Source organism: Patiria miniata, unplaced genomic scaffold (assembly GCF_015706575.1).
Source record: "Patiria miniata isolate m_02_andy unplaced genomic scaffold, ASM1570657v1 HiC_scaffold_25, whole genome shotgun sequence".
NCBI lineage: Eukaryota > Metazoa > Echinodermata > Asteroidea > Valvatida > Asterinidae > Patiria > Patiria miniata.
Window position 1 is genome coordinate 2670814 of NW_024037064.1, and position 21977 is coordinate 2692790.

Below are 21977 nucleotides of genomic sequence, written 5' to 3' on the forward strand. Positions count from 1 at the left end.
TGAACAACTTTGCATTGCTAAAAAACAGCAATAAAACAGTTAAATATTAGAAAGAATCTTTTTTTCGGTTTATACCATGAGAAAAGCACAGAGAGTACATGTACAAATTTAAAAGTATTTGTAAAACTGTGTGTCTCCAAGACGTTGCAGTTACAATTGTAAATGTATGGTGGTTGAAGACCGCACAATGTTCATGTATTTATTCTACATGACCAGGCTTTTTTAAGGAAATCCATGATTCATTAGCGTATATTTCATGAGGACTGAGAAAAGTGGCAGTGGTTTATATACATGTACTTGTGCATATATATGTTATATTTTAGTTCTTCTTTACCCACAGGTCCACTGGCAGTTGCAGCCATCCACAATCCTGAGCAACGCTTGCTGGTGTTGGAACGTGGAAGCAAGTATGTCAAGGTGTTCAACATGAAGGACAACACTCTTGTTATGCAGTTCCCAACAGTGGAACAGAGTCACATTGACGAGACACGTGTAGACCTACGCAGTGTAGGCTTCAAGAATGGTACAATCTTAGTAGGTGATACAAAAAGGATGGTATGGACTGAACACAGACCCACTGATGGTGAGATCCTACACACCATACCAGTGAAGACTCCGCCTTACTACCTGGCTGTTGATGACGTCACTAATAGAGTTGTGGTCAGTGGAGGTAACACAAAGAAAGTTGATGTTGCAGATAGTAAAGGTACTTCGCTCGCCACCATCCAACCAACCATGAATGGTGAGCCAGTGGAGGGCCGTGGTGTATGCTGTGACAGCTCAGGCATCTACCTTGCAGTGTTCCACGGTGTGACTAGCACTGGTCATATTCACCACTATGACCTAGATGGCGGGTTTCTTGATTGCCTGGCTCTGGGTCATTTCACCCCACGTGGAATCACATTCACACTGGATGGCCAGCTGGCAGTGGCTGACAACCTGTCAGTCACGATGTATCACAAGGTGTGATGTCATCCAACATGACATAACTAGCAATCATCATCATCCCAACAGCGAATGTTAAGGATGAAATTGTCCAGTCATGCGACAGCACCAATCCACATTCATGTCTCACTTATTCCACAAATCTCCTAAAAAATCACAACACAAACACAAATTGCCAATCCCTCTTACTAGAACCATTTTAATATCCGAGTGTACAAAAACTCTGAAAGTAATCAGTGTTCATTTTATGACTGGAAACTATATACTTCTGCAGTAAATTTGAGAGGGGAGGGGACTCCAGTGCGTGTTGAGGTGTTTGTTTGAAGAACCACCATCTCCCCACCCCATCAGCCAGAATGGGCTTGCCTTAAGCCAACACTAACAAACTTTTTGTGTTGTTTACAAAACCCCAACTTCATCTAAGGCTTCTGCTTCATCTCCACCCCAAGATTCCTCAGAATCCTACCACATTCAAAATACACCAACTATCCTTTGGCCTTGTGTGACAGGATTTGGTGTCTCTAAAGAAAAAAATGGACCAATATTGTACTGGAGTTACATCAGGGGACAAAAAAACATGCAGCGTGAAGCCAAAGCCAGGGACAAATCCAAGATTTCACAAACACAATTAAGATTCTCCAATTGTTCCTTACGGGGACAATTAATATTCTTATATGTTCCTCATGAAACTTGCTGTACATGCTGCTATCTTTCATAACAAAGATTTGAGAAGCTAATGGAATCATTTTGTTCTTGCGAGATGCAATATTCTTTAAAGTGATCTTTGATAAATTATAACTTAAATGTTGAATTTGGTGCTATATTATTAGCGTTCAAGAAAAGCCTTTGTCACCAAAACGCTGACAAGTCAAGTGACTTGTCAAAATATATCCTGAAGAGGATGACAAAGATCAGTCCATTAATGTGTTTTCACATCTTCACTCAATCTTAACAAACTTTGTTGACAGTGTTCATGAGGTTTATATCTTGACCTCATCAGGTAGTGGTGGGGCATAGCCCTAATATTCTAAAGGATTAAAGCATGAAACTTCGCATGGTGGTTCTTCATGCACCTTTGAGAGGTCAATGAACTTTACACACTGTATTTATAACTTTTGTTCTTCAAACCTTCACTTTCCTATGACCCAAGTCTATGACATAGGTCTTCATACAACATGTACAATGGAAATAATGATCAGATGTTGGAACAATTCACATCTGACCAATTCATGCTATTAAGAGAATTGTCATATACATGTATAGAACATGATATATTCAACTCCTGGTGACCTTACGAGAGTCATGACCTGTGTAAAACAATAGCCTACCTATGGATATTAATACGATTAACACGATTGTAAATGTCACTTTTTCATGACCCAACTCTAAAATTTCACTTTCTGTGCAATGAAAAGAATTTTCAGATGTGGGGATATCATATTTGACATAGTGATACCCTCGAAGAGGTCAATGAACTTTGTATGCCTTATTGCCGTTATTTATCATATTATTCATCAAAACGCCATTTTTTTCATGACCCAAGCCTCAATAGTGCCAAAGAATGGTACTGCACCAATCAGTTTCATGTCGTGATGAATTCAGACCCCACAAACAATTTTGAGGTGACCTCTGACCTCGTTTCTCCTTGTTTTATTGGCAGACGCAATATGGTGAGATTGGAACTTACATTTGTCAGTCTGTTTTGTAATGGAAAATGTACATGTGTCAAGCAACATTCACTCTTGTGTATTTATTACACCCTGCTGTATCCAGATGGACTTGGATAACCACGTTTTTAACCTTTTAACCAAGTCCAATGGTCACTGTTAGAGAGTGATGCTTGTCCGATGTGCCTCTTTTATTCTGTTGCACCTGCGTTTGCCCTTATAAAAAGGAAAATTTAGATCAGAGGTCATGCAAAAAATTCTTTGGGGTAAGACTTCATGAAATGTTGTAGAATTATTATTTAAAAAACACTTTTTTGGCTCTAAATAGACTTTGGTCATGAAAAAGTGCCATTTGCAAGATTAAACATGATAAATAATGGCAATCAGAGTATACAAAGTTCACTGACCTCGTAAAGGTCATCAGACGTCAATTATGAAATGTCTACATATCTGAAAATTAATATTATGGCAAGAATACCCAAAATGTCGATATGGGTAATAAAAAGTGGTGTTTTGAATAGTTTATCCTCTTATTATCTTTACATAGGATGCACAGAGTTTATTGACCCCTTGAAGGTCAACAGAGGTCAGACATAAGATTCCCTTCATATGAAATTCTTTCATAACATGAGCAACTTAACATTATGACTTTGGTCTTGAAAACGTTGGGCCTTAAAGGGGTAAATGGTATAAATAACTATAGAGTTAGTGCAGTTAATACAAAGGTCGTTGACCTCTGGAAGGTCATCAGAGGTCAATTGTGATTTTTTTTCTGTATTTGGTTTTATCTACATTGTATGAATTAGACTATACATAAACTTATAGGAAAGTGATTTTTGAGAACAATAGGTATAAATAAAGTATTCAAAGGTTATTGACTCCTTAAAGGTCACCAAGGTTCAGATATGAAATGCCTCAATATCTGAATTTTTTGGCATGGTATGAAGACCTCACATGCCAAGTTTCACGCTTTTATCACAAATTGCACAATTCTGTCTCTATTGTTCATTCCGCACCTTAAATAAGAGGCTTTTAATAGTAAAATAGAAATAGAAATTTTGAGTATTACAACCACTTGAGATGTAGCCATACTACATGTACAAGTATTTTGTAAAATAATATCGTTTAAATTCATTTTAAGCAGAAGCATCACCATGATAGTAAGTACTCATATTACTCCTCAATATCAGCCTTTATTTACTCAGTTTTTGTACTACTTTTTGTAGTTTCTGTTCACACGTTTGGATCTACAATACATTTATACTGAAGATAAATTACTCATTCAAAGGTTTGCGAGAGATGAGTGACAATGCTCATTCTTTTGATTTAATTTCCTGTCTGAATTCACAGAAAGAAGACTTGTGGTGACTGTGTTTATAAGAATGCTTTTATCTTGATTTGAAATTTGGTACTTATTTTTTTCTCGGACTGTCAAATATCCCATCAGTTTGTATATCATTTTGAGCACAATGTACAAATCAGTGTACAAGCTATGGCCTCCGTTGCCTTGATTTTGGCCTGACCGCCACCTTGAACAATTGAATGGTCCCACAAATTGGAATTTCTTAATGCAAGCTTGTTTCTAATTAGCAAACAAAAAAACATTTCCTTGCCGTTTCACGAATTGAATTCCATACTGATGTTTTAAATGGTTTACGTTTTTGGTTGCAATTTCAGTAAACTTGGAAACAACGAAAAATCCTCACTTCAGTTTTAAGTGCCAACCAAAAACAATATCATTTGTGTGCATAGTCAATCTTATCAGTTACAATACAGTTTAAATTTAATTTTTAAGTGTTTAACAATGCACCACTGTATGTAGATCTTATAAGTAACAAGACTTGGTAAACTCCCTTAGATTCTTACTGTGCTATATGTACATTACATTTTCTAATAATGGATAAGTTTAATTATTTGTTCACTTTTTGCAGCCACGTCGGATCATTTGCAATTACCCAGATAAGTACATGTACCTACAGATTTAATGACAATACCCTCAAAGTGAAGATAGGACTGTTAGCCTGTGAAAAAAACCTGTGAAATAATTCTGCCTGAAACGGTATTGTCAGAAAAAAATCATTGAGGTTGGTTTCAACATGGGTACCTACAGAATCCAGTTTACGAGATCCAAAGAATTCTGCATTACGCTTTCTGTTTTTTCCAAAATGTATAGTAGACACTCAGCTAAGGCTTGAACAGAATAATAAAGTAATACTTTAAATGTTGAACACTTTTGATGCTTAAAAAAACCTGCCAAAGGCAAATGATCCTATGTACAATGTACCGTTAAGCAAATGTATCACTATGAAAGTTGATAAAGATTACTTTCAAAATGAGTCTTTTAATATCCACTAAAAAGAGGATTCTTGTAGTTTTTGCATTTACAAGCTTTGTCCATTTGAATTTACATTAATGAAACACTAATGTTGATAATAATTTAATCATCAAAATGTCTGCTAAAGATGAACAAAAATACTTATCTAATTTGCCTACCTGTCTGAATTTACAGAATAAAGACTGCTGTGAACTATAATCACAATTGGATTGTCTTGACGAAATGTTTTATTTTTCTTTAATGGTAAACACATTCTTGGTTGCAAATTATTGTAACACATGTTCAAGTCAATTGCTGTATTGAATTTCAGGAAGCTGTGGCCTCCGTGGCCTTCACTGTGGCCCGACTGCCTCCTGAAGATTCTCTTGCCTTTTCGAGAATTAAATTCCATACCTCTGTTTTCATTGTTTTACCTATTTGGTTGCCATATCAAAAACTTGAAAACACTCAAACAAAAAATCATTCTCACTGCAATTTGAGTTTCAACAAAGGATTATTAAATACATGAAACTTTTCAAACTCTCTTAAGAATTAACTCACCTCTCTCTGTAGTTCTTTGCAGTGGTTCTTTTCTTCATCTAAAAATTAAAAACAAAAATCATGCCTTAAAATAACTATACTGTTATTCCACTTGGAAACCTCAATCCCCAAAGAAACCCACAAAGTGAAGTCTCCTGAATCCAACAGAATCCCACAACTCAGATACATACAAAAAACTGCTACTGTGGAATCGGGTTGAAACTATCACACGTGGTTAACTGTCAATGGCTGTGTTACGAACTATTTTCTACAAATTTGGGCAATTACATATTCATCAATTTTTTGGGATAACCTTTGTTTGACACGTAAATATGCTGACAATTTTATTAGTGGATTCCAGCCGGACAAGTAAATTCCAGATTTCTTGGACCAGTCTTCATAGCCGCATGAAAAGGTTAATGGTTACACCTTTTCTTCAGACCCCCCCCCCTTTACTGCGCCCTTTACGATGACTCTCCATCCCTCCATTAAATATTGAGTATCTGTAATTGTGCCGACACCTGTTATGATTACTTAAAAACTGAATATGATTAAAAAATAGTGCCGCCTTGTGCATTTTTTTCATAGAAAATTATCTTCTTGAAGTTGGCTTTTAGGGGTTGGCTGTTGAAATATGTATGTTCCTACAACTTTGGCTGTAACTTGGAATTTGCCAGCTAGAACCCTGACCCTGCAATACAGTCCGTGTTCTTAATCTTCACTTGATGACTATTATGCAACTTCAAATTTCACACAGTACATCAGGAATACATTTAAATTGGACTTGCATGTATTGCAGTACATATTAAAAGTATAGAGAAATATATAACAGACTTTAAGACCATCTCCAAATGGATACGGCTAGCAAAACACATGCATCTATGAAAGCAGCTGAATCCGCATCCCATAGACACATGTGTTATGGTACAAGCTACTACCAATAATATTGAAGACATGAAGCTCTAATTGAGACAGGACCCACCTTTGAGTTCATGCCATGAACTTGCGTGGTGGCTACAGGGTTCCAGACTGTTCATTCCATGAGCTGTCATCCCTCCCCATCTCCAATGGCCATGTTGACTCGCTGTCACTTGTGAGCTGGGCAGTGCTGTTGTATAGGATTACCCTGTAACGTACATCAATGGGTAAAATCAATTAAATAGGACTGTGTGTACTCTGGAACCAACTTTAACTGCCTTGTGATGTTGTAACCTGTTTTCAAGTCCTGAATTCATGCTGATTGAGTGTAGTAGAGGTGGTGAGCAGGTGAGATGCTTACTTGTTCCTTTGGAAGCCATCCTCTCTGGACACTGTCTTGATGGGGAAGTTAGGCATCCTGTTTAGCGGCTGTGCCTGGTATGTCCTCTAATAAGTTGCTACTTGGGATCCAGTCACTGCTGCTCCCTGGGGGAAAAATTCAGAAGACAAAGTTGTTTTTTTTAGGAAAACATTCTCTTAACTGATACTGCTAATTTGAACATCCTGCATGTCCACTGAGTTTAGAAATCACAGTCATCTATTTTCAAGTTAAATATCATGGCTAGAACTTAAATGTTATCATATCCTCCTGAATTGGTTCAACAGCATTTTATGATCGTATCGGATCTTTTAGCTGAGTTCTTCAATTACAATCTTTAAGTACCACGCCGAAAAAATACTTCACACCCCCTTTATCTTGATGCTCCAGATATTATTAATTTCCTTGCATCTAATGAAAGTGTGTGGCAAATGAAAACTGAGCTTACCTGGTGTATAAGCCCAGATGCTACTCCCTGGTGAACCAACAGGGTAGCCCAGATCATTGACAGGTACAACAACAAAGCTGACAAGTGTCTTGCGTTGCCCTTGACTATGCTCATTGCTAACTGGAATTGGTATGCGGCGATCTGTTCAGTTGCCATGGTGACCAAACTAGGTGCGGTGGTAGGTGCATGAAGCATCAAGCTCAATGAAATATGGGTGAGCTGTGCAAATTAAATGAAATTGAAATTATAAAAAAAACTCACAATATGACATTATAATGATCAACTGTTTTTCATTATTTGGTAAGCTTTTGTAATTTTGGGGGCATTGTGTAGCTGTGAATACAACTACATGTATATAATAGGAGAGGGTTTGCAGATACACCAAGTAAAATGACTGTCTAAAAATACTATTTAATAATTGATTAAACTAATATTGCGCTCTCTCCACAAATACTGCATCAGACAGTTACTCCCTTTCCCTGTATCCTATCACCAACATTTGCTGAAATGCTCCAATTTTTCAATTATTTGTAATTATAATATTTTTTTACAGCTGAGATACAGACGGAACTCGGAAGTTCCGTCATTTCGAGTGCGACATTTTGACATCTGAGTACTCGTACGAGTACAAGTACGAGTATGAGTACTCTAAAAAAAAAAAAAGAACTCGAGTTCAAGTAGTACTTGAGTACCAGTACCGAGTACGAGTACTACATATACTACACTGGAACAAAGAGTATATACACAACTGTACATATTATTACACCAAATATGAAAAGACCAATTAGATTCCTCATCTGGCTCATTTTTATAATTCTAATCCTAAATGAAACTATAAATTTTTTACCTGCAACCTTTTTGAATGTCTTTTATAGGTTTTAACGCAATTTCAATGCCCCCTTTTTAAAGTAAGATAAATTGATTGCAACACAGTCTGTAACAATAATATGTATTTCTCTATATAGACAATTTTCTTTAGTCAGATCTGTATGCACAATGTTTAAACCTTTTCTAATATTAGTATTTAATGTCGTATTTTGTTTTTTAACTCGGTAGGCCTTTAACTTTTTTAAAAACATATTTTTTTAAAATGTAAATCACGTGCAATTCAGCTGTGGCTGCCATTTCGGATTTGTTAATAAACCATGTTGAATTGAATTGAATTGAATAGATAATTAGTTAAAACAAAATGTAAGAGTCAGTTCATATAAATACTTCATATCAGTGTCCACGGTAAAACAAAACGAACTCTTAAAAAAGCAAAGGAAATCTGAATTTGGTGGCACTTGTCTGAAAGCAATTTACAAATTATTTGCGCTTGTAAAAATATGCTAGCTTTAGAAAGTTTTTTGTTTCCTGAATTTTAACTTAAATCAAAGAAAAAACACAAAATAGTTTTCTCTATTATCATTTCTTGATTGATGCTGCAGAAAGAGCTACAAACAGTTGCCTGAAATTTTCTCATCAAATATTAAAAAGACAAAGTTAAAAAAAAAATCATCACAGCCAACTGAACAGTACTCTGCGTTCCCAGCTGGCAAGTTGCTTTTTATTGTTTAGAGGGGAAAGGTTTGTGGGGTGGTAAAATAGCATTAAATGCATGTTTTTTTCTAGTTGTGAAAACAAATGGATTTTAAAAAGTACATATAACATGAGGCTGTGTACCGTAGTGATATAGTTAACTGTGTGATGTTGTTTAGCATTTTGGCTGGGTGACCTTTAAAGAAAGCACAAATATACATTTGTAACGAGCCCCAAAATTTGCCGAAAATTACAAAACATGTGACCTCTTACCATGGGAATGGGCCTTATACATATTTTAAACGACTATGTTTGGTCAATTTTTGATCATGGACACTTGGCAACTCGTATTCAACAAGTGGTCAATTTTACGACTGAAAATTCTGAATGACGCTAGTTTGTGAGCTAAGTCAAAGGAATTATAGAGATTCAAACTTGTTCATTTGGGGATATTATACCAACAGAACTACAAAAAAGAGAGATTAAATGAGAACATCATGTCACAGAATGGAAGGAAAAAGTAGGTACAGGTACATTATTACCTCATTTGATGAAACTAGTTTACAAGTTAAGAATGACATGTACAATGCACAGATGTATGGACACTGATGGTTGCAGGCCAGTTAAGAGGCCAAAAATACTGGCCTACACTGGCCAAATCAGGATTAGCACGCCCTCTTTTTTGGTGCTGTTAGAGCATTTTGTATTTCCCCTCAATTTTGGAAGGGGGGGTGTCTCTATCACTGGGGTCTATGGCAGTTTATTCAGTGGTCTGCAACCTGACGGTGTACGTGTACATGTGTGCAAGTATTTAAAATTAACTCAGGCCCAAGATACAAAAACTCAAGTGTAGAGTAAACATGTCAGCAAACAAACAAAATAATGAACTTTACAAGTCTCATATCTGGGAAAAGGCTCCCTCTAACGGTTACGACTATGCACACTCTAATCTAAGTTGAAAACATTTGACATTGTCTTTCATTGACTTGACTCCTAAATTCCTTCAAGGGTAACCAATGTCACACCTGGGAATAAACAGGAATCTAACCAGGGGCCATCAGAAATGAAGACACACAGAAGGATCTGACAAAGACTCCTCAATTCCTTCCAGGATAACTCAGGTCACACCTTGAAATAAACAGGAATCGAACCAGGGGTAAACAGAAAAGAAAACAAGAAGAAGGATCTGAATAAAAGATTCACATGCTTCATACCAGACAGCCCCACCATGCAGTACACCATTGCACTTCCCACGGTAGCACGTTAGTATTAAGCCTATATGTTGACAAGTTTAAAACTAAGAAGAATTTTTTTGTTGGTCAAAATTAAACTTCAAATTGATTGAACATTTCTCATCAGTATAACACAGGAGAAACAAAAACTGCAATAAGTGCGTGGAGTATAAAAAGAAATTTGAGGGACATATTTTGCTGGGGTGTATATGCAATTGAAATTTAGCCAAGTACATAATGTACATGTAGATAGAATACACGAAACTATCTAGGGTCCAAAACTCAAGTGTAAAGTAAATATGTACCTACGTAGATAAACAGATATATATAGACTGTGCATGTGTGACATACATGTACATGTATGGAGCAAAACAAAAATCCCAAGCTCTATATATAAACCATGTCACATGGCTTGATGACGATGCTGTGTTTGTCCAGCGCCATCTTTACCAGATCTGCCTTATCAAAAAAATCAACTGTGCTCATACAGGGGAGAAAAAATACTTCAGTTTCAAATAAAGAACCTTCTATAAGTGATTTGCCTTGCATTATAAAGAGGTAAGAAAATATTGTCAGTTATTTTGAACGAGGTTAAAGGCTAGCTGTGTACTGTGAAATCACAGTGACGTAAAGTGAGTTCCAACAAAGCCTTCATGTATGCAGTAATAAGAGCAGGGAGAATCTACGGTGATCTAAAATAGACTTTGTCCATTTCAATATTTGAAATCAGTTCAGAAGATCATTAAAGATGTACTCTCAGTGCTCTCCAAAACTTGAACAGGAATTCCAAAAGGAATTAACAGGGTCATTTAACAATAAAAAAGTGGATATCTTTTGTCTGGCTACAAAATTGCAATTGAAAAGAACATATTCATACATATTCACTTTTTCCAAGATAGAACTCAAAACACCTTTTAGTCAAGTTTTTGTTTTCATCATTTTTAGTAACCATGCCTTTTTCTTCTTAAATACTATTTGAACACAGATACAAATGGCCACGGCTCTTGAGAAGATAAGCAACCATCTTGAGTGTGACATTTGCAAAGAAAAATATAAACGGCCCAAGGTGCTGGACTGCCAGCACAGTTTTTGCGAGAAATGTCTGGAGCAATACTACAAAACTACGTATGGAGGTCAACGAAAGATTCCTTGCCCGGTATGTCGACGGGAGATGGTACTTCCGGAGACACGCATTCAAGGCCTGAAAACAAACTTCCATTTGATGGGAATAGTCGAGGAGGTCTCATTCCAAGAAAATGAGCTTTGTTCAGTGGTCAAAACACCAGAAGAAGCAGCTACTTTGGAGGACATTCGTCAGGGGAAGGTAACAGGGAAGCAAACACCAGAAGAAGATGAGTCTAAATGCCAGAAACACATGGGGGAAGTAAAATGGTTTTATTGTGAGACCTGTGAAGAACTAATCTGCCGAGCTTGTACTGTAGTAGACCACTGCAAACCAAACCATCACTACATTGACTCTAAAAAGGCTTCCCACAAATACAAAATATCACTGAAAGCTTTGTTTGCAGATGTCAGCACTGACATCACAACACTTGAACAGGATTTTGCCACTGCATCACAAGCTCAGCAGAAATTTACACTGAACGTCACAAAGACGGTGAAAGCTGTGAAAGACAAGGCGGATAAAATGAGGGCTGAGATAACATCTCAAGAGACAAAGATGATTAACAAAATCAAACAGCTCCAGCAGGATCGCAACAGAACATATCATGAGCATCAGAACACACTGTCAATGATGCTACAAAGTAAAAAACGCTCGCTACAGACATCTCAGGATATCACTAACGCTGCATCTGACAATGACTTTTTGTCGCAATTCCCTATCATCAGCAAAAACTTGAAATCACTCAAGAGTCAAAATCCTCCCCAGATTGATCCCAAGCATTCATATCTGAGCTTCACCCCCGGTCAGAGAATTGGTGACATCAATCTGGGTGAAATTAAGGAAGAAGCAGTTAAGTGGGAAATGTGTCGCGAGTTTGTTAAAACGGGTACATTTACGAGAAAGTTGGATGTGGTTCACGGTATCACTGCTACTCAGCCTGGTGAGATTGCCGTGGGAGACTTTCTGCACAAGCGAGTGGTTCTCTGCAGCAATGAGGGTGAACGTAAGGGACTCATTCCCCTAACATCACGTAAGTTTCTTTCATGCTCATATTCATCAACACCAAACTTCCAGAGTTGTAACGAGTCACTGATTTTTGTGAGTAGAGTCAAGTTGAGTCATTTTAAAGAAGTGACTCAAGTCGAGTCAAGTCATTAGGTCAAGCAGGTCGAGTCGAGTTGAGTCGAGTCACAGTGTGTAGTGGAGTGGAGTGGAGTGGAGTCCAGTCAAGTATTTAGCTCGAGTCAATTCGAGTCACAAATATTTGAGCACTAAACAATAAAAAAACACAAAAGAGAAAGTCATTTTTTGGCTTTTCAAATATTGCATTTGGGCTACTACATGTGGCGACACCACATTTGACTCTTAATGTAAATAAAAAGGGGGTGCCAGCTGATCGTCATTCAACTAATGGGGACACTGATCAAACCACGTATGTATACTGTACGTATACAATATTCACGACCATTTAACGTGACGTGAACAAAAACCGGCACCGACGTTAAGTCATTGTTAAATTTTTTCGCAAATTTTTGATTTTATTTTTGGGACTCGAGTCTTATTAGCCTTCTTCGAGTCGAGTAGAGTCATTCTGATGAGGGACTCGAGTCGAGTCGAGCCATTTGCTTGCAGTGATTCGAGTCGAGTCGAGTCATTTGCCCTTAGGGACTTGAGTCGAGTCGAGTCACCAAGAATTGTGACTCAGTCAATGACTCGAGTCGTTACAACTCTGCAAATTTTATAATGTTGTGGTACACGTAATTACAAGTCAGTCTCCCATGCGCATATGCAGATCTGACAACTGAAAATGAAAACCAATAAAATACTAGCAAAGAATCGATATGTGCTGGCTGTTTTTATTTCCTGACAAATGTTCATTTTTTTTACATGTACGCCTACATGTATGTTAATGTGACGAGACAGGGAGCAAGTCTGGTTCATTGAATGAGAGGTCTAGACATGACCTAATTGTTTTGTCTATCCTAATCATAAAGTAACGGGTAGCCCACAATGTGCTCTAGGGGCTTATGTTATTTCAGTGTTTTCAGAGTAGAGACTGTGTAGACTGAGAGCAAGTCTACGCGGTTGTGATTAAATCTGTAGTGCGTATGCTGTCGCAGGGCGGGGCTTTTACCCATGCCTTCTATTTGTGGCCACGGTTTAAAAAGCTGTGCACAGGGCGGAAAAATTAGCTTGTTCGTATTCATGTTTTTTTTAGGAAGTTCAAAGTCATTCCAGTGCGAATTTGGTCGGTTGTGCCGAGGCCGGTGTGGGGCTTGACCTCGCGTGTAAACAGTGGTGTTCTGGCTAGTGTGAGACTGTCGGTTAGATAATTATTTTATAGAGGTTCTTCAGTCATTCTATTTTATACGAGTTTTCAGTTGTGTCAGATTTGTGAATGAACCAGCCATAATCTTTCAGAATCAAAGAAGATTGTGGTCGCTAAGAGTTTATTTCACAGGAATTCAAAGTACAGACTATCAGTAACCAGTCGGAAGTTTATTTCCTCCAATTTGAGACTAAGGCCTTTAGATTGCTCAAGTACTTTCTAGGGTCTTGGGTACAATTTGGGCTGGGTATCAGCATCAGGGATGCTGATACCCAATTTCCATTATTGATGTGCAAACCCCATCTGAACTGAAACCGACCCGACCTGAAACCGACTTCAGGTCGGGTCGGGTTGTCCATCTTTTCAGTCGGGTCGGGTCGTTTTTTGGTTTTGCATTTTCATTTTCGGGTCGGTTTGGGTCAGTTCAGCCATCTTTGAAAAAAAACCGAAATAAACCAAAATTACCGAAACAGTTGAGAAATTTAGGTGATGCAATTTTTTTGACAGTCACTGTGACCGCAGCCCTAGTGTGGTGTGGCCACCGAGCGCACTTTCAAGTTTCCACGGTATTAATTTTTCCAGTCGGATGGGACTGACAGTGAAATAGATACATGTACATTGTAAAAGTTTTCATGATACCACGTTATGATACCATGCGTTTGTTCAATAAGCGGAGCTACTCTCGATCAACCCACTGAGTGTGACAGAGAGAGAGAGAGAGAGAGAGAGAGATGATGGTTTTGCAAAAAAATTCATGCCACCTGGGTAAGGGCAGGCACAAAAAAGTGATCACTTTGTCCAAGCGAGGTATTTTTTTTTGGTCGGGTCGGTATTACCTTATTTGTCGGGTTGGGTCGATTTTGTTTTGAGGGAGTTAAGATCGGTTTCAGTTTGAATTCGGTTTATATCTCTAATGTTTCGGGTCAACCCGACACGATGCACATCATTAATTTCCATGGCTCCAGGCTTGAAATCGACTCCCAGGAAAAATTTGCCACAAATGGTGTCAGACGAGGTATGATTGGTACTGATTAGGTGAGAGTTGCTCGGAGAGAAAACTTATAATCAGAGTAAAGCAGAGTTAAATAAAGAGTGAGTGAACAGTACAGAGAAGATGAGTAAAGAGACATTTTTGCAAAGGGACAAAGACCTCAAGGCTAGGAAAATTAGAGATGAAAAGTGCACAATTGATCAGATATCAGCTTGAGGTTGCCAGTAGAGAGTTCAGGTTATCTTTCCACAGGGGAGGCAAGTCCCTTGGCGATTACAAAGTCGCCTGGACCTGCCGCCATTCCGGAAAGACAGTACACTTTGGGGAAAGTAACCACTGCAGAGAACCATTTCAGGCATTCCCCAAATGAATAAGTAAAAGAATGCAGTGCAAAAAAGTCCAGTCTTTTCGGTCGACTCCGAGTGGCATTGCAGACGAAAAGAGTGGTCAAGGAGACTATTTCTCCGAAAAGATCACATAGTGACCTTTTGGGTTTTGCAATCATCCAGTGTGCACAAAGGTGAAGAACCCGACACAGAGTACACAGGTACAGACCATGGCAGTGTCAGGACAGTGCACCAGTATCTTCTGTCCTGCATGGCAGTCCTCAGATCTGATGCTTCAAGCCCCGTGTCACGTTTCAGTGTGTCAATGTTTGTAGAGTCCATCCTACTCTATGGCTGTGAGGCATGGACCCTTACTACAAGGCAAGAGGCTCAACTTGATGGCTGCTACACTTGCAAGCTGAGGATGGCTCTAGATGTGAGTTGAAGAGACAAAGTCAGGAATGAGGTGCACTTTGGCAGCCTGCCAAGGATCTCTACAACTATCAGGCTTGCATGGTCACTGCGTTCGGCATCCAGAGATAGCTGTAAGCCAACTCATCTTATGGGAACCCACTCATGGAGTAGTCTCTTGAGGTGGGCAGACGCTAACCTACATGGACCACCTGCGTCGTGATACTGGACTAGACTCCGCATCCGATATCAGGACGGCCATGGGAGACCTTGATATGTGGCTTGCCTTTGATGCAGTCCAACGAGAATCAACTTGATGATTTTGTTTGTGGTGGGAGGTCTACCTTTGCTCTTGTGGCCGTGTTTCGGTGCTGGTTACCCATGACCCCAGATATTGAAGTCTTCGTCTCGCTCAAGCTTTGTTCTGTTATTTGTCTTGATGGTGATTGGTTGCTCGTGGTTGTAGGTCATGAATTTCGTTTTTCTGGCATTCATTTTCAGACTAACTTCTCCCACAGATGTTTCAACCCTTTGAAGTAGCTCCTGAGAGAGAACCAAGAGTTGTCAAAGTGAGTGGGGAGGGTTTGAAGTGGTCCAAAAGACGACCATTTATTACCACAGATACATATAACTGCAAAGTGTTATGGAGAGAGTACTTCCTGCACTTTGAGTCCTGCAAAGTGGTGAATCAATGAGTGAGCAACAGGTTGCTAGCTATCTGCATGGGAGCGCCCTTAGATTGTTAGGGACATTCCTGCAGGACAGAGACAGGTGTAAAGTGAGCCATTCAAGTTTGCTGGAGAGAAGATTTGGTTCAGGCAGGCAGCGGAAGAACTATTTTGTCAAGCTGAGGTACCACTGACAAGGACTTAAATAGAGCCTACAAGAGTTGGGTCAAACTATACAAAAGCTGACTGCAAAAGCATATCCTGACATACAGGAAGAGTCACGTGACCATCTAGCACAAAATCATCTCCAAGACATAGTAGAGAGTCCGACACTGAGAGAGGGCATCAAAAGAGCCTGTCCGAAGAATCTATATGAAGCCATATTTGAGCTGCACTAGAAACAGAGTACTTCGAAAAGGTTGAACAACAGACAGCTCTCAACGGCAGGAGCAGTAGATACTGGTTAAGAGCAGAATAGTGCTGAGTGGGCTGAGAGATGCTGGGCTAAAGTTTAAGCCTAGCAAGTATCACCTTTTTGAGAAGTGGGTGGCCCACTTAGGCCATATAATTTCTTCAGATGTTGCCACAGACCCAAAGAGAGTCGAGGCCATCAGAGATTGGCCATTGCCTACATGTAAGTGTGTCCAGGATGTAAGGAGCTTTGTAGGCCTTGCATCCTACTATAGAAAGTTCATCAAAGGGTTTACAGAGATAGCTAGTCTTCTGGATGCCCTGACAGGAAGTTGCGAGAGTTTCAGTAATGCAAATCAGCTTGTGTGGAAGACAAACTATTTTGTATGTTTTGGGGGTCTGTAACATTTAGAAATACTGGTCCTTCATAGCAATAGCAGGAATCCTTCAGGGAGACACTTTAGCTTCATTCCTCTTTGTGATTGTGGTGGACTACATCCTTAGGCAAAGTCTGGATTCCATCCACGACAAATTAAAGGTCTACCCATCGAGCAGAAGAAATCAAGACGTCATCAAAGCCTGCATCTCACTGATCTTGACTACACGGATGATCTGGCCCTCATGCACGGCTGATCAACTGTATGATGCTCAAGACCTGTTAACATTTCTCGAGAATGCTGCAGCCTAGGTCGGCCTGTTTTCAAAGCAAAGAAGACCGAGTACATCACCATCAATGAGTGTGAGAGCCACTACCCCATATACACCAGTGACAACACCCAACTTAGAGAGGTCAGTGATTTCAGGTACCTTGGGTCCTATGTTGCCGACAGTAAGGACTTCTTCACTCGCAAAGGAATAGCCTGGAGTGCCTGTAACAAGCTTCATGACAATCTGGCAATCAAGTATAGCACAATCGACAAAGCTGGCCTTCTTCAGAGCCTGTGTGGAGAGCATTCTTCTCTATGGAGCCAAAACTTGGACAATGAAGGAGCTTCATGATCACCTTGATGGCACATACACCTGGCTTCTTATGAGGGTGCAGAACATCTCATGGCGTGAGAACTGGAGATAAGAACGATTTACGGAGACATTCCACCTATCTCTGTTATTGTTGCTCAACCGAAAGTTCGCTTTGCTGGCCACTGCTACCATGCTGTAAACCAGGTCATATCTGATGTATTATGTTGGAGACTTCCATGCCCTAATAGAGGACGAAGACCCTTCAACTACATGTGATTGGCAGAGACACCCAATGTGAAATTGAAGACCTTCCGTACATAATGAGGGATAAAGACACCTGGCGTGGCATTGTGAATGAGATCTCGGTTGCACCCGCTAGATGATGATGATGATGATGATTATAATACATTTATTATTAGTCGAACACTTCTAGGCTAAGGTCCTTGGGACTTTACAAGTTACCTTGCTTGACAGGTACCTTGTGTTAAAACAGGTACCTTGCATTATCAGTAATGGAAAACAACAACAAAAAACCCAAAGACTTGGGGTCGAACATTTTCCCTGATAATAGCAGAATGTTGTATTGACAGTGCTCTTCGTTAACATCAGGATGCTGCTGTATTACTATTATTATTGGGCAACAGTTTTGACTCCCGGGCACAAAACCATTTGCCCTTAACTTCTGAGGTTAGCGAAGGTGCAATATGACAAATGAACAACTTGAAAATGGAAGCATTTCACAAAAGTAATAATTCTAATATTCAGAATATATTCAGTGTCTAAAAGTGAACTTAATAAAACTCATGATGATGTAATTGTAAAAGAGGGCATCCTTTTTCTAGCAGCATGTCAAAAAGTTGATATTTGTTTCAATATTTAAAGAATATTTGTCAAAAATCTACCAAATTGCTCATAAATATTCTTTGCACAATAAAACGAATTTTCCAAAGTTTCATAAGGATAATCTCAACAAACTGGAAGTTATTGTCAGAAAACTTTGAAAATGATCCATTTTTAAAATCGAAATTCATCTTTCGCTATCTTTCAGTGATCATTGTTGTAAAAATAACAATGTCAGCTTCATTATCAAAGATTAGGCCTACCACCCTAGTACTGTGAGGACATCAAACCAGAAATCGGGGTGTCATAATTGAACAACTTTACATTGCTAAAAAAAATTGTAAAAAATAATCAAGTTAGATATAAGAATACATCTATTTTTAGGTTTGAACCATGAGAATAGCAGAGAGAGTACAAATACAACTTCAAAAGTATTTGCGAAACTGTGTGCCTCCAAGATGTTGCATTTAATCACGTTGGCAACTGCACGATGTTTATCAATACTAGACAGGTCTAAATAAGCAAGTCATGTGTTCATTGGGTATTTTATGAGGACTGAGAATAGTGACGCTGCATTTATATACTATGCATATGTTACATTTGAGTTTTTCTTTTAATACCCACAGGACCACAGGCAGTTGCAGCCACGCACAATCCTGAGAAACGCTTGATTGTGTTGGAACTTGATAGCAAGTATGTCAAGGTGTTCAACATGAAGGACAACACTCTTGTTATGCAGTTCCCAACGGTGTCTAACCATCAAGTAGACAAGACACTTGTGGACCTACAGAGCACAGCAGTCAGGACAAATGGAACCATTTTAGTAGGCGACACAAGAAGGATGGTGTGGACTGAACACAAACCCACTAATGGTGAGATCCTACACACCATACCAGTACAGACTCCACCTTGGTTCCTGGCTATTGATGACGACACTGACAGAGTTTTCATCAGTGGACGTGAAACAAATCAGGTAGATGTTGCCAATAGCAAAGGGACTACGCTCTTCACCATCCAGCCAACCATTGATGGTCAACCAGTGTTGCGCACCCAGGGTGTATGCTGCGACAGGTCAGGTATCTACCTTGGAGTGACGCAATCTCGGTTTGGCACTAATCATATTCACCATTACGACCTAGATGGCAGGTTTCTTGATTGCCTGGCACAGGATCTGTATCTCCCACAGGCAATGACATTCACATCGGATGGGCAGCTGGCAGTGGATGACTGGCATTCAGTCAAAATGTATCGCAAGGTGTGATGCCATCCAACATAACACTGACAACAATGCATGTACAGACATGTAGCAGTTATCATCCCTACAGCAAATGTTGAGGATGAAATTGTCCATTCATTTCAGCACCAATCAGCATTTTAAAGAATTAAATTCTATACCTTTGTTTGTATAGTTTCAAGTTAGATTCAAAACTTTGCATGGTAGCCATTTCAGCTAACTGAAAATGGTGAAAAAATTCTCATTGCAGTTTCGGATTCAACAAAAAAGTATTAATTTGTTTGCAATAAATAATCTAATTGTAAAATTTAAATGTTCAAGTAGAGTTTTAATTGTTTAACAGTTCTCCACTTTACCGGTGTGTTATGGTCACAAGACCTTGTAAATTCCCTTTATGTATTGTTCCTAAAAGTACATGTACATCTACTCATTCTATACTGTGCTATCTGTACATTACATTTGTTTCATAAAACATCATTCTGTTTTACTGTTAACTTCACTTTTTAAAGCCACGTAGGATCATTTGCAATTACCCAGATAAGTACCTACCGATTTAATGACAAAAACCTCAAAGTGAAGAAAGGACTAGTAACAAATACCCTGTGAAATAATTCCCCCTGAAATGGTATTGTCAGAAAACAATCATTGAAGGTGGTTTCAAAATGGGATGCCTACAGAATCCAGGTACGAAATCCAGAATTGTGCATTGTTTTGTTTTCTTCAAAATGTATAGTAGCCACTAAGATTAGACTTAAACAGAATACCTTAATATGCACCGTACTGGTACTTAAAATATTGAACACTTTTGTTGCTTCGGGAAAAAAACCCTGGAAAAAGCAAATGATCCTACACAAAATGTACCTTTAAGCATACACATCACTATGAAAGGTAATCAAGATAATTTTAAAAATTAGTCTTTTAATACTCATTCAGTTTCTTTAAAAAAAAAAAAGCTTTTTGTATTTTTCCCCCATTTTTGTAGTTTTTCCATAGAAATCTGTTTACTGTTATTATTAAAACCTTGCATTTATATCAATGAGACACTAATGTGGATGATCATTTAATCATTGAAATGTCTGCTTAAGATGAGCAAAATACTTATCCTATTAATTTGGTTTCCTGTCTGAATTCACAGAATAAAAACTTGTGTAAACTTTACTAACAAGGGATTATCTTGAAGGAAATTTTTATTATTTTTTTTGTAAGGTAAACAAATTCCTCAAGTGTGAAAGGTTGCCAATCATTTAAACACATGTTCAAATCAATGGTATTTAATTTCAGGAAGCTATGGCCTCCGTTGCCTTGATTTTGGCCTGACAGCTCCTTGAAATGTCCTTGCCTTTTCAAGAGTTAAATTCCAGACCTCTGTTTTCATTGTTTTACCTATTTGGTTGCCATTTCAGAAAAACTTCAAAACAATGAAAGAATTACCCCCTCATACAGTTTGAGTTTCAGCAAAGAATTATTGAATTTTGATGACACTTTTCAAACTCTGTTGCAACAATTAAATATTCAAATTGACTTGTAAAATCAAAAGTTTGAAACGAAATGAGCAGAAATAAATTCATTCATTTATTCAGAATAAGAGTTCACTCACCACTCTTTGAAGTTCTTTGTAGTCGCTCTTTTCTTCATCTAAAACTATATTGCTATTCCACTTGGAACCCTCAACCCCCAAAGAAACCCATAAAGTGAAATCTCCTGAATCCAACAGAATCCCACAACTCAGATGAACCATACAACAGAAATGGACCACTGTTGAATTTGCTTGAAACTATCACATGTGGTTCAATGTGTGAATAACTTTAATTTTTCCCAAGTTTCCGCAATAAAAACATTCATCAATTATTTTTGGATTACCTTTTAAATTTTTGTTTGATACATAAATACGCAGACAATTTTATGAGTGGATTCCCAGTTGGCCAAATAAATTCCAGATCTCTTGGACCAGTGTGCAAGTCTTCATAGGCGCATGACAAGGTCAATGGTTTCACCTTTTCATCAGATTCCCAACATTTAATTATGCCACAGCGCCCTCTATTGGTGATGGCTCTCCCTTTCTTAATTATTATTATGCCACAGCGCCCTCTATTGGTGATGGCTCTCCCTTCCTTAATTATTAAGTGTCTGTGATTTTTCTGCATTTATATTAAAAACTGATGATATAAATAAGAAAATTATTGCCTCTTTGGCCATTTTTCATAGAAATTCCAACAAATTTCTTTCAGAATCTGTTCTGTGAAAAGGATTTTAAAAACCACTTTTTCGTTTCCCTACAAATTAACTTTGGCTGTACCTTGTAATTTGCCAGGCTGGAACCCTGACCATGCAATACGGTCCATGTTAGTCATCTTCACCTGATGACTAATATGGGTCATTCTAGACATTGAGGGTCCAAAGTGTGACATCATTCCTGTGCCTGTTTCCTCTGAACTTTGTAATTTGCCATTCAAGTATCATTACAAATGACTTCCATTGTTTATTTGTTGGGTGCAGGTAGTTTGTTACATAATCACTCTTGAAAACTATAACTTCATTAATTAGGTAGTGCATGCAAAATTATAAAAATACATGTCAGGTGGAAGAGGGACAGGAAAAGTTAGCCACAAATGTATGGAATGCCCCATATATGCGAGTATTGATGAATTGGATTCAATTTTATTTCTTTTAAATTTTCAGCTGATAGTAGACCATCCACTGGGGCAGCAGGGGAAGGC

General features: G+C 38.5%; 2 protein-coding genes across 2 annotated transcripts in view; one reads left to right on the forward strand and one right to left on the reverse strand.

The window, feature by feature from the left end:
- Window positions 1–4766: 4766 nt before the first annotated feature.
- LOC119732805 (3-oxoacyl-[acyl-carrier-protein] synthase, mitochondrial-like) overlaps window positions 4767–21977 on the reverse strand; it is a 119408-nt gene continuing 102197 nt past the window's right edge. The window contains exons 25-29 of the mRNA XM_038206408.1: window positions 20858–20895; window positions 7212–7430; window positions 6746–6870; window positions 6449–6592; window positions 4767–5525 (exon numbers count right to left, since the gene is read on the reverse strand). The gene's annotated coding sequence lies outside the window, so the exon portion shown is untranslated. The remainder of the gene's footprint in view (window positions 5526–6448; window positions 6593–6745; window positions 6871–7211; window positions 7431–20857; window positions 20896–21977) is intronic.
- Window positions 10956–19813, forward strand: LOC119733263 (E3 ubiquitin-protein ligase TRIM39-like). Its single transcript, XM_038206846.1, has 2 exons — window positions 10956–12120; window positions 18653–19813. Exons 1-2 carry the CDS (start codon window positions 10956–10958, stop codon window positions 19285–19287), a joined length of 1800 nt encoding a protein of 599 aa, XP_038062774.1. The 3' UTR covers window positions 19288–19813.

Bases quoted from the DNA above. Each gene is read 5' to 3' on its own strand.
- LOC119733263 (XM_038206846.1), top strand. From the start codon at position 10,956: ATGGCCACGGCTCTTGAGAAGATAAGCAACCATCTTGAGTGTGACATT. The intron at 12,121-18,652 runs GTAAGTTTCTTT...TAATACCCACAG, and splicing joins ACTCATTCCCCTAACATCAC to GACCACAGGCAGTTGCAGCC.